At 33.1% G+C, this 14,453-nt stretch overlaps 1 protein-coding gene across 1 annotated transcript; it reads right to left on the bottom strand.

The window, feature by feature from the left end:
* Positions 1 to 2,811: 2,811 nt before the first annotated feature.
* On the bottom strand, positions 2,812 to 4,305 carry rpr (reaper). Its single transcript, XM_067792150.1, has one exon. It carries the CDS (start codon positions 3,879 to 3,881, stop codon positions 3,684 to 3,686), a length of 198 nt encoding a protein of 65 aa, XP_067648251.1. The 5' UTR covers positions 3,882 to 4,305; the 3' UTR covers positions 2,812 to 3,683.
* Positions 4,306 to 14,453: the final 10,148 nt, after the last annotated feature.

The raw sequence follows: 14,453 nt of genomic DNA, 5'->3' as shown, positions 1-14,453 counted from the left end.
GGCCGCACGGCCGTTGTGAACGAATCTTGTAATTGAAATTTAAGTAACTTCCCGATAAGCTATAAGCTTGAAACTTGGAATATAGTTCAGAACCCGATGACAATGCAATAATAAGAAAAAAATCGCCGCTAGGTGGTGCAAGGATCGAGATATTCGCAAAATTCGCATTTGTGGTCCGATTTGGCTCATATTTAGAACACATAATACATGCAAGAATAGAAATCGACCTGTGAAAAAAAATCGCCGCTAGGTGGCGCAAGGATCGAGATATTCACGAAAATCGTATTTGTGGTCCGATTTGATTTGGTCCATATTTGGAACACATAATACATACATGAATAGAAAGCGACCTATGATGCCCGATTTGGCTCATATTTGGAACAAATATTGCATACAGTCCGGTAGAAGTGACATCAAAATATTTTGGAGTTGGAGGAGGGACAAGCATACGTGGCGCAGAGTCGAGTAAAGTCTTTGGAAGGATTATGTATTGAGGACTTAGGTTGTAACAAATTGTCAGGAAAGAGTCCTTGTAATAATGAGTCACTAAGAGAGCTAAATAGAATGAGAAATAATAGGCAATTAAATAAAGACTAAAAACTTGAAAATAAAATAATTAAAAAAAAATTTTAAGTTAAACGGTTATATTGAAAACAATACTTACATGAAATAATAATAATACGAAAAGCTAGAAAATAATTAGGTAGGTCCTAGGTACTAGTCATCACACTCCTTATCAATCTAGGGCGTTGATCAGACAATTAAATAAAAGCGTTGGACGCGTCATATTTCTATTGATGGTCATAAGTAAAACCAACTGAACCTTAATCAGGTTATGCTACGCCTCACATTTTTAGCAATTTCACGCGCCCAACGCTTTTATTTAATTGTCTGATCAACGCCCTAGATTGATAAGGAGTGTGATGTCTAGTACTTAGGACCTACCTAATTATTTTCTAGCTTTTCGTATTATTATTATTTCATGTAAGTATTGTTTTCAATATAACCGTTTAACTTAAACATTTTTTTAATTATTTTATTTTTGAAAAAAAAAAAAACAATCTATTATGGATATTATGAGTACGAATTGTCCCCATCTACTATATGTACCATCATAGAGCTGTTGTGATTTCAAAAATAATTTTAGACCACAGATTGTTACACAAGATACGGGCCCAGTTTTCTGGTAAACACTCCACTGCACACCGGTCGGTTTTATATGGAGTTGGCGGCCAAAAATACTTCCAGTAGAGATGCTAATGTGAAACTTTGGTCACGGCTTTACAAACATGTGAGAATTATTTTTTCAAATGATTATATAGGTTTTTAGCTTTTTCAGCATCTGAACCGCATTCCGAGCACCAAATATCAAAAATAAACCTGCGCGATAGTTCGAATTGGTAAGATGTATCTAACGCAAATGAAATGTTTAATAGGATTAAATAAAGAAATTAAAGTTATTAAAAGATCTTGCATACATAACAATAACAAAACAACAAACACACACAAAAGTTTACATTTGCATATCGTCGACTGGATAAAATAATGTCGCATGTTACATGTGATCACATATAACATACAACAATAGTTTATCACGGTGACGCTATCAGAAAAATTTCGCAAAATATATGTTACGTTCCAATGAAGCGTGATCCAGATACGAATAGAAATTTAACATGTAAATGCAACAACAAATTGATCCATATGGGTCACATTGTTGTTGCATTTGCATGTTAAATCTCTATCCGTATCTGGGTCACGTTTCATTGGAACACGAATAGTTAGTGGTGGAAAGTGGCAGCTGATATTAACACTTTAGATTTTAAACCTTTGACTAATAATAAGATGTAAGTCCCAACGTCAAGATCGGTGAGGAAGCCAACTAAAACTTTAACTGAAATTGAAATATTTGTGCCAATAAACACTAATAAAGGCACTGGTGAAATTTTAAATAACAAAAAAAAAAAAAACACGTCAAGCTAAAGACACTAAAATTATTTCAAAATAAAGTAAATATTCAATATTATTTTTTGTTTATTTCAATACAATGATATTTTATGTATTTTTAAATTTTATTTTTAACTTGCTCACCCTGCAAAAACCAACTAATACCATAACCTCACTTTTGAAGCTATTCTTACAGTTGAGTACAGTTTGAATACAACAAAAACAAATATAAATTTTAAAAGGCTGTTCTAATAAGAGATACTAACAACACATTTGGTGACAAACTTATCGCTCTAATTTTTTTATTTTTGACCTATGGAACCGCCCACTGTGCACTGCTTTCGAAGTTGCTGAAATATCAAAGAACAGAGTGACCTTATTTTGGGTATTTCTAAACACAACAAACTTACCTACCAAATTTGTCATAATTGAAAATAAAGAGAAAGTTTAATTATTCGAATGTATGTCAATGTCATATAAATTAGTGAGTCATTTATTTTCTTTCTTAAAAAATATCATTACACTTTCATTTTAAGTTTTCGCCTTAGTTTATGTACTTACAACGGTATGTATTTATGTCTTAACATGTATGTATGTTTGTATCTGTGTACTATAATTTGTTTTACTTATAATTAGCGCTTAACGCCTAAATTGCTTAAAAGCGATTATCATTTTTATTTTCTTTCTTCGTTTTTGAATTTTATAACTACGATACATTTATATTTATTTTAGAAACCATAGAGACTTATCACAATCGCTTTGATGAGAAATAAACTAAATAAGAACTAAAGCTGCTATACAAAGTAAAATATGTAAATGCGAATATTGTAAATGAAGAAACAAAACAAACAAACAAAAAAAATGTCAAATCAGTTATTTAAACTTTATTTTCGTTCACCTTGAAGAAATAACACACATAAGTGGATAAATCTGTGGTCACAAGTCACAACAGCCTAAGTCCAATATGACAACAACGAAAATATTATATAAAACGCTTCAAATCTCGAATATAAAAGTCAGAAATACGCAAATATTATTCACAATCGTAAATTTATCAAATTGAAAATCACTGATTTTTATTTAGTATGTATAAAATTCTAACAAAGATTAATTCTGCGAATCGTGCTATCGCAGACTTAGGCGTTTATGACTTGTGAGCATAGCAATATGTAAATGAAAAAAGTTTTTGCTGAGACGGTTAATGACCGCTAACGGAATAAAATAAATTTTTTTATAATTTTTTCTTTTTGTCGCCGGTGCTGCTAATGAGTAATGCAAACTGAATGTAGTTGAGTGGGTAGATACTGCGGGTGAATAGCGTGAGAATTCTGGTTTCTTTTTTGGCGCGCGCTGAATGACGTTTCGTTGTGGACAGGTTGACGACGAAGGCCGAAACGTGTTCAAAGGTGATTAGCATTGATGTAAACGTTTTTGCAGAGTTTACCGTTACCATTACTTTGCTGACAGGTTGCTTTGTGGTGAAATGTTTTTCTTTGTGATGAAATACTTGCGCGTTTAGGAAGTATGAAAAAGATTCAGTCAAAGCGGCAAGTTTTTATTGTAACTTAAATTAGTTAGTATTATTACTTTTTGTATGACTTTTGTTGACATGAGATAGATGGATGTAAATTTTATTTTTATTTTTATAAGTATAAAAGCTTATTTAAATTATTTGGTGTTTATTCTTTAAAATTTGAATGGACTTGTGGATTTGTATTTTAGCTGACTCTAACATTTTAATTTAAAATTCTTGGTAGTCGACATCGGCCCATATTTTGACGTTCATATTGCACATATTGATGCAATAAATCGATGATTAGTGTTAGCATAAAACGCCAAAAAGCTTGATGGCGTGCGCGTAGAATTTGTTGCTCCTGCAGGCTAGCGCGTCGCAGAAGCGTTGCTTGATCGGGAATGTAGTAAGCGACGGCCATTGTGTTGATGTTTTTTTTTTTTATTTTTCTTAATTTGAGTAATACAATTTTTATTCACGGCACATACAAATTTCGTGTCTTTTGAATAAATTTAATTTCTGCACACTTTTTAAGTTTTTCTTTTATCTTTTTCACGTTTTAAAATGTTCTATGAATTTTCACACGCAACAATATTTTGTATTTTAATGTTCAGGTTCCAGCGTATTACGAAATTCACGTAAAAACTCTTTTCAAGCACTTAGTTCTTTACTGCTTATAAAACGAACAACCGCTTTGTTCGCTGGTTCAATGAAAAATGCGTTGCAGAACACTGAGCGCAAACACTTTTATACCACAAACGCTCATACAATACAGCTCAGCCGCATGTTGGCTTACCAACAGAAGATATTCACAAGAGCGCGTACAGCACACGCACGATTAATGTTACGGACAACAAAAGAAAAATCCATTTCAATCAAATTTAATGCAAGATTCTTATATGCATTTTGTCGACAACAAAACAGACATCTATTGCGCATACTCTCTCTCTCTCTTTCTCTCTGTTTATGCCATTTTACTCATTTAATTCTCATCGACTTTATGAAGTCAACAAAATAATAAAAAACCAAAAATGAACTTGAGAGAATGTATCCGTATCTTGTAGGTACAAAGAAAAGTGCATCAACCGCTGTTACAATGATGTAGCAGCAAATAGTGCAGCAACAATTCAACGAAGTGGAAAGTCGCTGCTTATTGAATTGTTCTACCTTAATCGGCCTGTTGTGCGCCCAAGAGTTTGTTGTGCTCTAAACGACGAGCCCACTGTTTTTGCCACATTTTTGTTGACATCTCTCATTCGTATTCCCATAGCATATTACAACAGTCTTTTCAGGGTTTTGGTTTTTATTTTCGTTGAGCATGTTAAAACTTGTTTCAGTTAGGAAAAAAAAATATATGTATATTTGTAAATAACTTCATACGTGTATGGACTTGGATAGCGGTCTCAAGGCATATACTTGCATGTATTTATAACTCTCATTTCAGTTCGCTCTTATGTCGTTGAAAAACCTACTGCCTTATCTGAGTATGGTTTTTGTATTGTGGGGTAAGCAAGTATGTCATGGGCAATCGTTGACATACATGAAATAAATATGAATATATGTAAATATTAAAAGTGATTACTATGCTCTAATAGAGTTGCCGCTAAATGCTTTCACCAAAAAACAAGGCTAAACGGGTAGATAGGATTTCTAAAATCTAATATATAAAATTCTTCTGTCACGGTTTTAGAGGCTTAACTCCTCCGAAACGGCTGAACCGATTATCATGAAATTTTGTGAGCATAATGGGTAGGTCTGAGAATCGGCCAACGTCTACCTTTTTTTCGCTACGTGCCTAGGGTCTTGAGATCAAAACGTGGACCCGGGTACCCCTAGAATTTGTTTATACAATATGGATATCAAATGAAAGCTGTTGATGAGTGCTATAGTACAGGATAATTTTCATACAACTGGGAGGCTAGGTTCTCCAGATATAGCCCAAAACGTGGACCCGGGTACCCCTAGAATGTGTCTATACAATATGTATATCAAATGAAATCTGTTGATGAGTGCTATAGCACAGGATAATTTTCATACAACTATGAGGCTAGGGTCTCGAGATATAGCCTAAAACGTGGACCCTGGTACCCCTAGAATGTGTTTATACAATATGGATATCAAATGAAAGCTGTTGATGAGTGCTATTATACAGAGTAAGTTTTACACCGCTGAGTGACTAGGGTCTCGAGATATAGGCCAAAACATGGACCTGGATACCCCTAGAATGTGTGTGTATTATGGATATCAAATGAAAGCTGTTGCTGAGAGCTCTAAAGTTCATTGTGATATTCGATTTAGGTGCATCAACCTGGCAAAACTGATAAATATGCATTCAAAGCCGAAATAAAGACAAGAATTAATAACTATTTACATACGTCCTATTCGATTTGCCTGAAATTTCGTATATAAATTTGCTATTTTAGTATTTACGATACTTTTTTCCGGGAAGTATACCAGAGACGGACTGGGACTGGGATTAGGACTAGGACTGAGACTGAGACTCGGAATGGGACTGGAACAAAATACATACCACCCTCTGGGACTGGCAATAAGAGATGAAGAAGAAGGAGAAATACTTAAGAGAAGACAAAAGTGAGAAGGAGACTGAGAAAGAGATAGAATGAGACGAAGATGGAGATGAAGCGAAAAAGACGAAGGGAGGAGTGAATAAAAAGAATAGGAAAAAGTGTAGAGGGGTAGGGCAGAGTTAGACGGAAAAAGCTTATTAAAATGTATGCAGATAGGCGAAATATAGGGCAGAATAACGTCTGCCGGGTCTGCTAGTCATTGTGTATTTTTATCGGATGTGCGCCAAACCTGGTTATTATAATAATCATAAGTATTTACTTTTACACAGAGATGATATATCGTCGGTCCCATGGAAGAATAACACGTCTAAAATTCCTATGGAAAACTAACACTGTTCACGTCCGTGATAAAAAGTACACTCAGAGAAAAAATAGTTCTAAAACGAACGAAACAAATTCGAAATTAAGAACATTCGTTGACAAAAGTCTGTTAAGTACGTTTTTTCTTAACTCGTGACCGATGGGCTTGTTTTAGGAACAGTTTTTCCAAGCACACCGTTCGTATTTTCTGACCACTTTGGTATTGATGTGTGAACCTTTTGTGTTCATTTCAAGCACCACTTGGGCTTGAATTAAGATTTTTCGTTCTCACGCTTCGAGAACGATTTGTGGTCGATTTAACAGTTTTCGGTATCAATTCAAGAACGGTTTGTACTTGACCATTGGTGGGGGGAGATAGTTTTTCCAAATAGAACCCATTTATTTATTTTTTTATTAATAATATATTTTTTTTTGTCATAAATAAAAACTATTAATAACAAAAAAAATATTATTAAAATTCCAAAAGATTTGAAAAAACGCATAATATGCATTTTTTTCATATATTTCTCTTATTGAGAAATTCTTCTTATTTGTTGATGCAACCTGAATATATGTATATTTAAAACATTGCATAACAAGATTGAGAATTACCTGTGCATATGTGAATGAAACTCAAGGAAAACTAAGAGTTAAAAAATTTAATATAATAAAATTATTTTAAAAAACTTCAGAGTTTGACGGAAATCGAACTCGCGCCATACGATCGCAATCGCAACGTCATAGCCGCTGGGCCACTACAACTGCTTGATAGCTTGTGCCAAATGATGTATTTAACATTGTAGTGCACACGAATTGTACCGTTTCTTTTTCTTGTACTTAATTTAAGAACATCGTTCTTAATTTAATAACATTGTTCTCATTAATAGAAAATTTGTTAATATTTTAAGACCAGCCGTTCTCTTTTCAAGAAAATGGTTGTCAGTTCAAGAACAAGGTTGTTGTTTTGCGAACAGGTCGTTCGTTTTTCAAGAACAAAAAAGTAAGAACATGAAAAGCTTGGATTGAGTCCGGTGGTGCTGAATTTTAGAACGGCGTTTTTCTCTGAGTGTAGTTGCTCGCGAAACGTGCTTGTTTTCCACGCGAACAGCGAACTATGATAGTCTTCCATGCCATCAACGAACTGTGCTAGTTTTCCAAGCGAAAAACAGAAAAGTGTTAGTATTTCATGGGAACCACGGAATAAGAAAAGAAGAAGTTCTTGGCGCGATATACATCCGTGGTGACTAACGTCAAGCTCCTTCTCCAATTTGAGTCATGCTCCCTTTAATTTTTCCTTTAAATTGACGGACGGGACCATCATGTTTTATGCCGACTCCGAACGGCAATTCCAAGGTAGACGAGGTTCCATTGAGAAGCTTTTCATGGCAAAAACACACTAGTTGTGTATGCTAAACCACTGCCGACTAGCAACCCCCCTTAGAAAAACTTGGTATACCTATCATGAAAATGAAATGGTATCCTAAATTTGACGCCAATTTGAAAATTGTACGTCCTTAAGGGAGAAATTATATACATATGTACCTACCAAGAAGTATACCTAGTTGATCAGAATGACTGATGATCTGAGTTTGCGTCGGTCCATCTGTCTGTTTGAACGCAAACTAGTCACTAAATTTTTGAGACATCTTAATGAAATTCGTTCAGCAGGTGTATTTTGGTGTCCGATTTTTGTCATATCTTCCGCACTTCATTAGATATAATGTCATCAGATATTTTCGTATAGGGCACAAAATGTTGTCTGTAAAAACCGTATATATCGGTCGTATATACATATATATATATGTAGTATAAAACATACAACCTATTGTTCCGATAAGCAACTTCTGCACCATTTTTAAAGTGATAAACTTCAAATTTCGCAGAGTGATTACGTATAGGAGATATATTGTTGTCTGAAAAATTCGCATTGACCGGTCAACATCATCGTCATAGATGTCTTAGGTAGTATACAACAATAAACGTGAACCCTTGTGTGAAGTTTAGCGATCTATTATTTATTTGAAATTTTTGCTTATGAATATCGGTTCTCTTATACAGCCGATTATTAGGATATTACGAGTGCGAAAAGATTATCGCTCAGCTCCATTAATGAAAGGTTTAAGGCCTTTAAATTAGGATGTAATGTCTTGTTATAACAAAAGTGTAAAAAATAAGTAAAAATAGTACCAATGTACCTTGGGCTACTAAAATGTACCAAAAAGGACTATTGTGTCATGATTATCATCAGCGATTTGACTACTTAAAATATTTTTTAATTCTTCTACTCCTTCCACACTTCTTATGCTCGGGTAACAGATCTTTAGTTGCTAGTTCCTTACATTTCGAGAATATTCCCAAAAATTGTTTATAGTTATTTATGAATAGTTATGTTTATTTCAGGCTGGACGTGTGGACCTTAAAATAAAATTAAGAAAAGTATAATCTTCTTTTAATAGGCTTTGCAGGCTTGATATTTAACTTCCACAAACGGGGACCAGACCCCGAAAATATTTACTAGGCTTCTATGTATGTTATATAAACGTGGCTGCCCAAATAAATTCTGTTTGATAAAATATTATAATTAAAGTGTTAATAACTTTTGTCTAGTACTGGTAGTCTTTAAAAGTATTAAAACGGGAATAACCTGCGCAAGTTTCGATTCAACGACTAGCGGCTACTTGGCAACCATGTTTGTATAGCCCAACAATGTAGTTATGTTTTAATTTAGAGTATACACCAAATTATACACAAAAATTAGCTTCTTTGATAACAATATATACATCTGACAATAGACCTACTTATATATACTCACGCAAACAATCAACAAAAATTTCGCGCCATTTTTGCATTGCTTCTTCAAGTCTACATTTTTGGAGCAATAAAGTAGTGTGTCATTCATTATCAGTACCCACAAATGCGTCAAAAAGAGCGTACCTCCATCTAGACGAAATAAAAACAGAAAGAAGCGTTCTTAGCAAAATTTTTATTGGTTGTTTTTTTGTTTTTGTTTTTTTTTTCAAATCTTTTTTTAATTGTTCGAATGAGAGTAGATAATTTGAAGTGAGTACCTACGAAACTGGCTAAAATTTAAAGAGTTTCAGAATGAGAGGATATACACACAAACATACATATGTAAACATAAATAAATGCATATACAGTACATAAGGAGTACAAATGCCGTCGGTAAATGCCTTTTCATATCTAAAGACTCATAAATAAATTCATTCATACCATATATATCTGTATATACATACCTACTCATAAATTATAGTAAGTGTGTATATTAGGGTGTCAACTATAGCTCGCAAAATTTTAATTTTCATTTAGAAAATTACCAAACTTTATCGTCTTAACTTTATTATTTATATATTTTGATTAGCGAGACATATTCTTATGACCATTTTCCTTTGTTATTGATATTAGAGAAAAATTACTAAATTTACACACGGTGATGATTACCAGGTCATGTTTTGTTTCTGAATTTTACTTCTTTATTAGCTAGTTTTTCTGGTGCAGTGTTTTGAACTCGAATTCACTTGCATTCAAACTGGTGTTATAGCAGATGCCCTCTCACCAGTGCACGGACTTTACCACTTTATTGGTAGATCTACCAACTTTTTAGCCCATTTTCATTTTCTACCACTTCTACCACCAAAGCACAAAAATCTACCAACATTTGCCTTTGTAAGGAAATTAAGAAATGATTCAATTTCGAAGACGAAAAGTTACACCCTTTGGAAAATGTTGATTAAAAAAATATTAATTCTAGTCAAATGCCAATGATTGTTCCCTTACTTAAAGCTTTTCCATTTCACAAGACTTCCATGGAAATTCTTAACAACGAATGGCGATCATTAATGTTGTATGATAAGGAAATAATAGAAAAGATATTTTCCGACGATATTCTTAAAGGATGGGTAAAATTGGAAACTGAAAATTTGAGTGAATAAATGTTCTTCCTAGCAATATTACCTCACAGTAGTGCAGCCGCAGCAAGGTAGTTCTCTATAATGAATGACATAAAAACCGCCAAGCGTAATGGATTAAAAATTTCAAGTATTTCCAATCAAATATTAATAAATGAGTATTCTATCGGACGGACTTTATTTCAGCCTCCAGTTAAATAAATAAGATTTTATAAAAAAAATTACTTTGTAGAAGGTGATTTTGTTCCTTGTATTTAATAACACCAACATGAAACTAGATTTTTCTTCTGTTTTTTTCTGACGATTTTTTTTTTGTTGACATTTGGTTCTTATTTTGAAAAATTTGTGCACAAATTCAAACAAGAAATAAATTTGTTTATGAAAGAAATGTAGTAAATGAGCTCGAAAATCTTTTCTTGCTATATTTTCATCAGTTTTTTATGAATAATTTTGAACGAAAATAAAAAAAGTTTTAAGTAAACGATAACATGCAAAAGTCGGTTATTTTGTGGCAGAATAATATTGGTACATTGGAAAATTGTTGTTGTAATGAGACGTATCGGTAAAGTTTCCTCAGTATTTCGAGCTCAAAATACAGGAAAAAGGAAGTATGATATAGGCATTAGCTATGTATATACAAATTTACATGAATTTTTTTGTTTTGTTTACATTTTTTTTAAGTGTTATTTCCTTGAAATATGCTTAATTTGTTTTACAATAAAACATGAATTGTTTTGTACAAATATAAAATGTAGCTATTTTTTTCTTAAAAAAAAAAAAACAAAAAAAAATAAAATCTACCAACTTCTACCACTATTTTAATTTTTCGTCTACCAACATTCTCTTTTTAAAAGTCCGTGCACTGCCTCTCACCCATTTGAATGCCCAATGTACGCTTTTTAATTTTCCCTGAGGACTGCCTTTTCTTGCTATTTTGGTACATTTTATATACTATCAGCCCAATTGTAAATATTCCCTCGGAATTTTGTTCTCGCGAATTTTTTTATTCCCGTGGAAATATTCCTCTAATTCTTAATAATAATTTTGGAATAAGAATTTCGAAATTATTTGCCAATAGAAATTTTGTTGCGCCTTTCTATTTTTGTTTAACAAATTGAAAAGTTTATTTATTGTTGCGAATTTGTTTAAAATTGAGAAATAAAATATAAACAAAGCACAGTATATATTGCATTGCATATGGTATTGTCTGAAATGAATATCTAACGAATTGGTGCCATAGCAACACCAACAGAGGAGCATAAGAAAAAGACAGCGCAATAACACAAATCCGCTAGAGTTGCCTGCTTCCATTCAGCAAAACAATATTCTGGCGGCCAAGCCGAGTTGAATTCCTCTTTCGTCATATGCCAAAATCGATTGAAACCTTCTGAAAAAATCCCTGCGGAATTTCTGGATGACTGCATCAAATTAGCTAAGAACTCTTCCGTTGCTTAGTGTAACAAAGAGTTTTGTGGTAGAATTTTAATGGAATTTACAATAAATTTGTACAAATTTGTGTGTTTTCGTATAAGAAATAGTAAAATTAAACTATTTGATGCGTTCCCTTTAATTCATCATGTGAAAAAAATCCTAAAAAATGACAGAAAAATTTCCATTTCAATAACATTCATAATACCTACTTTTCTCCATTAACTGGTTTTCATTTTTTCGAACATTGTTCAGAATAAGAGGAAAGTGAGAAGTGAAAAAACTCACAAGGAATTTTTGTTTAGAAATGGGCTGTATATGTTTTGAACATCAAATTGTGGGGAATATTTTTAGGCTCGTTCAACCGAACTTGGTTAGTGAAATTTAATGATTTTATAGCACTGCGTTTATAAGCAATGCTTTCGCCGCTCAACATGGTGTGATATATAATCTTGTTTGTAACAGTCAACATTTTTTCCGTGAGGTCAATAGTCTTGGAATTATTTGGGCTGTGATCGACTTGCCAAACGAGAAATAACACTTAGAAAATTATAATGGCTACACCAGTGACAAGCCCTGTCATTTGAAACAAATATTTTAAGCTCAACTAGTGACAAAAGTCTATAACAAAAAGTGTTTGATAACCGATCGAAATATCTAGCCAACAGAAAATATGATAAGCCTGTTTTTTTATCAACAATTAACGACACTTATTATTTTTTATTCTTGTTAATGCCTTCTCTAAATTATTAGTTAGATGAAATAACATTGTTCTGCTAAAGTCAGAAAAACACTTACCTAAATAAGGAAAACCTTTCCAAAAAAACTTCTTTAAACTGAGAAAAATTTCACAGTTTTAAGTAAGGACTCCTTATTTTGGTATACAACACATCATTAATCTAGGAACAAATTTTCTTCAATTATTTTCAATCAAGAAATCCACTGCCATGACAGTTACACAATTACTATTTTTTTAAATTTCAATTTAACGAAAAATAATTCCTAATTTTTTTCAATGGAATAAGAGTACTCGATTGCAAAGTTTTGGACCTCGACTAGAAACGGCCGTTAAAAAATTTAATTTTTTATATACAATTTCCTCCCATTTTAAGAAGATTATTCCTATAGTCAAGAAAAAAAGGGAAGCGTTTCAATGGCGCAAAATGAATCCCATTTTTTCCATGTTTTAAACAATTCTTATGTATTTATTTTTTGAGGGTTCATTTGAATGATTGAGCAATTTTTGTGGAAAAAAGTCATTTAAAGAAAATTGAAAACTAATGAAAGTGTGACACATTTTATGAGAAGTTTTGTACATTTTCACCTCAGTGAAAAAGAAAAGGTCCATATGGACCAAAGTGTCAATGGTGTTTACAATGCCAATTATCGGAACTGGTAAATGCCAGAAAACCCACAACGACTTCCAACGGACACTTTAATGTCTGTGTACGTTACGTGACAAAAATCGTATTCTCTCTTTATCGCTCTCTATCAAGCACACATTTAAGTTTCTCAACGTACATATATACATAACTACTTCCATGTTTATATGTATGGATGTAGGTATAGATACATATGTACCTTTTGTGATTTTATTGCACTAGTTATATTTTATTAGATTTATTTTTCAATATTCAACGCCGTTTCGAGGGTTGTTTTCCCACCATTTACCTTTTGTGTGTGAGAGGAAGTGTATGAACAAACTTCTTTTTCAGCGCGTCTACGTTGGTTTGTGTGCGTTTAACGCCCTGCGGCAGAGTTTCATTTATGCCTGCCTCTGTAGTAACGATATTTGCCTGGCTTACTTGCCCCTTGCAGCTCTTGCGCCTCATAATTTTTTGTATGTTTTTTTGATTTTTTGGGAATTGAATTTTCTCTTTACTTTATTTACTTTCTTTCATGTCACTGCCATACAGAAGCCTCTAGAGGCGTGGCTCATTTTTAGGTATAAATAATATTATAAGCATGCTTTCATCTTCTTTCTTTCTCTCTGTTCTTCTGTTTGCTATTTCACTTCAATGCGTTGCCAGAATCTGCCATTGAACCTTGGCTGGGTTACAATGTTCATCAGGTCATAGCTGTACATAGTAGCGCATATAACGGCATTGCTGATTTCAATGGTTGCCGCCTTCTTATAAAGAGGCATATCTACATATGTATATACATTACATACAAATATGAGCGTGTGCGCTTCTTCTGTACAAAAAAATGTTTGTGAGTATTTAATTTTTGGGTGGAGCTACTCAATCTTCTTTTTGCTTCAGTTGTCTTGGCTTGTTTTTGAAAAATTCTTTGAATTGTTTAGCTGTAGTGTAAAGTGTGCGCCGCTCTTTTGTGGTAGCGCAGTTTCGCTTTCAAGTTGTATGTGTTTTTAATTGTTACCTACTTCTTACTCTTATTCAATTCCGACCTTCTACTTCAGTGGCAGTTAAAGTTCACTTACAATTTCTGGCTGTGCCTGCCTATTCCGAGTTTTTTTTTCTTCTGTGGCAGCGATGAATCATCATTTCTGGGTGGAGCTTATGTTTTTGTGTTTATGTTGCTTGTTGATATTATCGAATATAATTTTAAGGCGGGATTTATTTTTTTTTTCGGAAAAATTTCAAAATGGCTGCTGAAATGGTAGTTAGATACGAGATATACAAATCTCAAATGACCGTCTTACCAATAAATAAAGATACGTAGGTATATAAATATGTGAATATGTAGGTACGTATAGCACGTACAAATGTAGATATGTAAATATTAACA

The sequence above is a fragment of the Eurosta solidaginis genome, chromosome 5 (assembly GCF_040869045.1).
Source record: "Eurosta solidaginis isolate ZX-2024a chromosome 5, ASM4086904v1, whole genome shotgun sequence".
Lineage (NCBI taxonomy): Eukaryota > Metazoa > Arthropoda > Insecta > Diptera > Tephritidae > Eurosta > Eurosta solidaginis.
The sequence above is the reverse complement of the archived record's forward strand: the minus strand, read 5'-3'. Positions and strand labels throughout refer to the sequence as shown.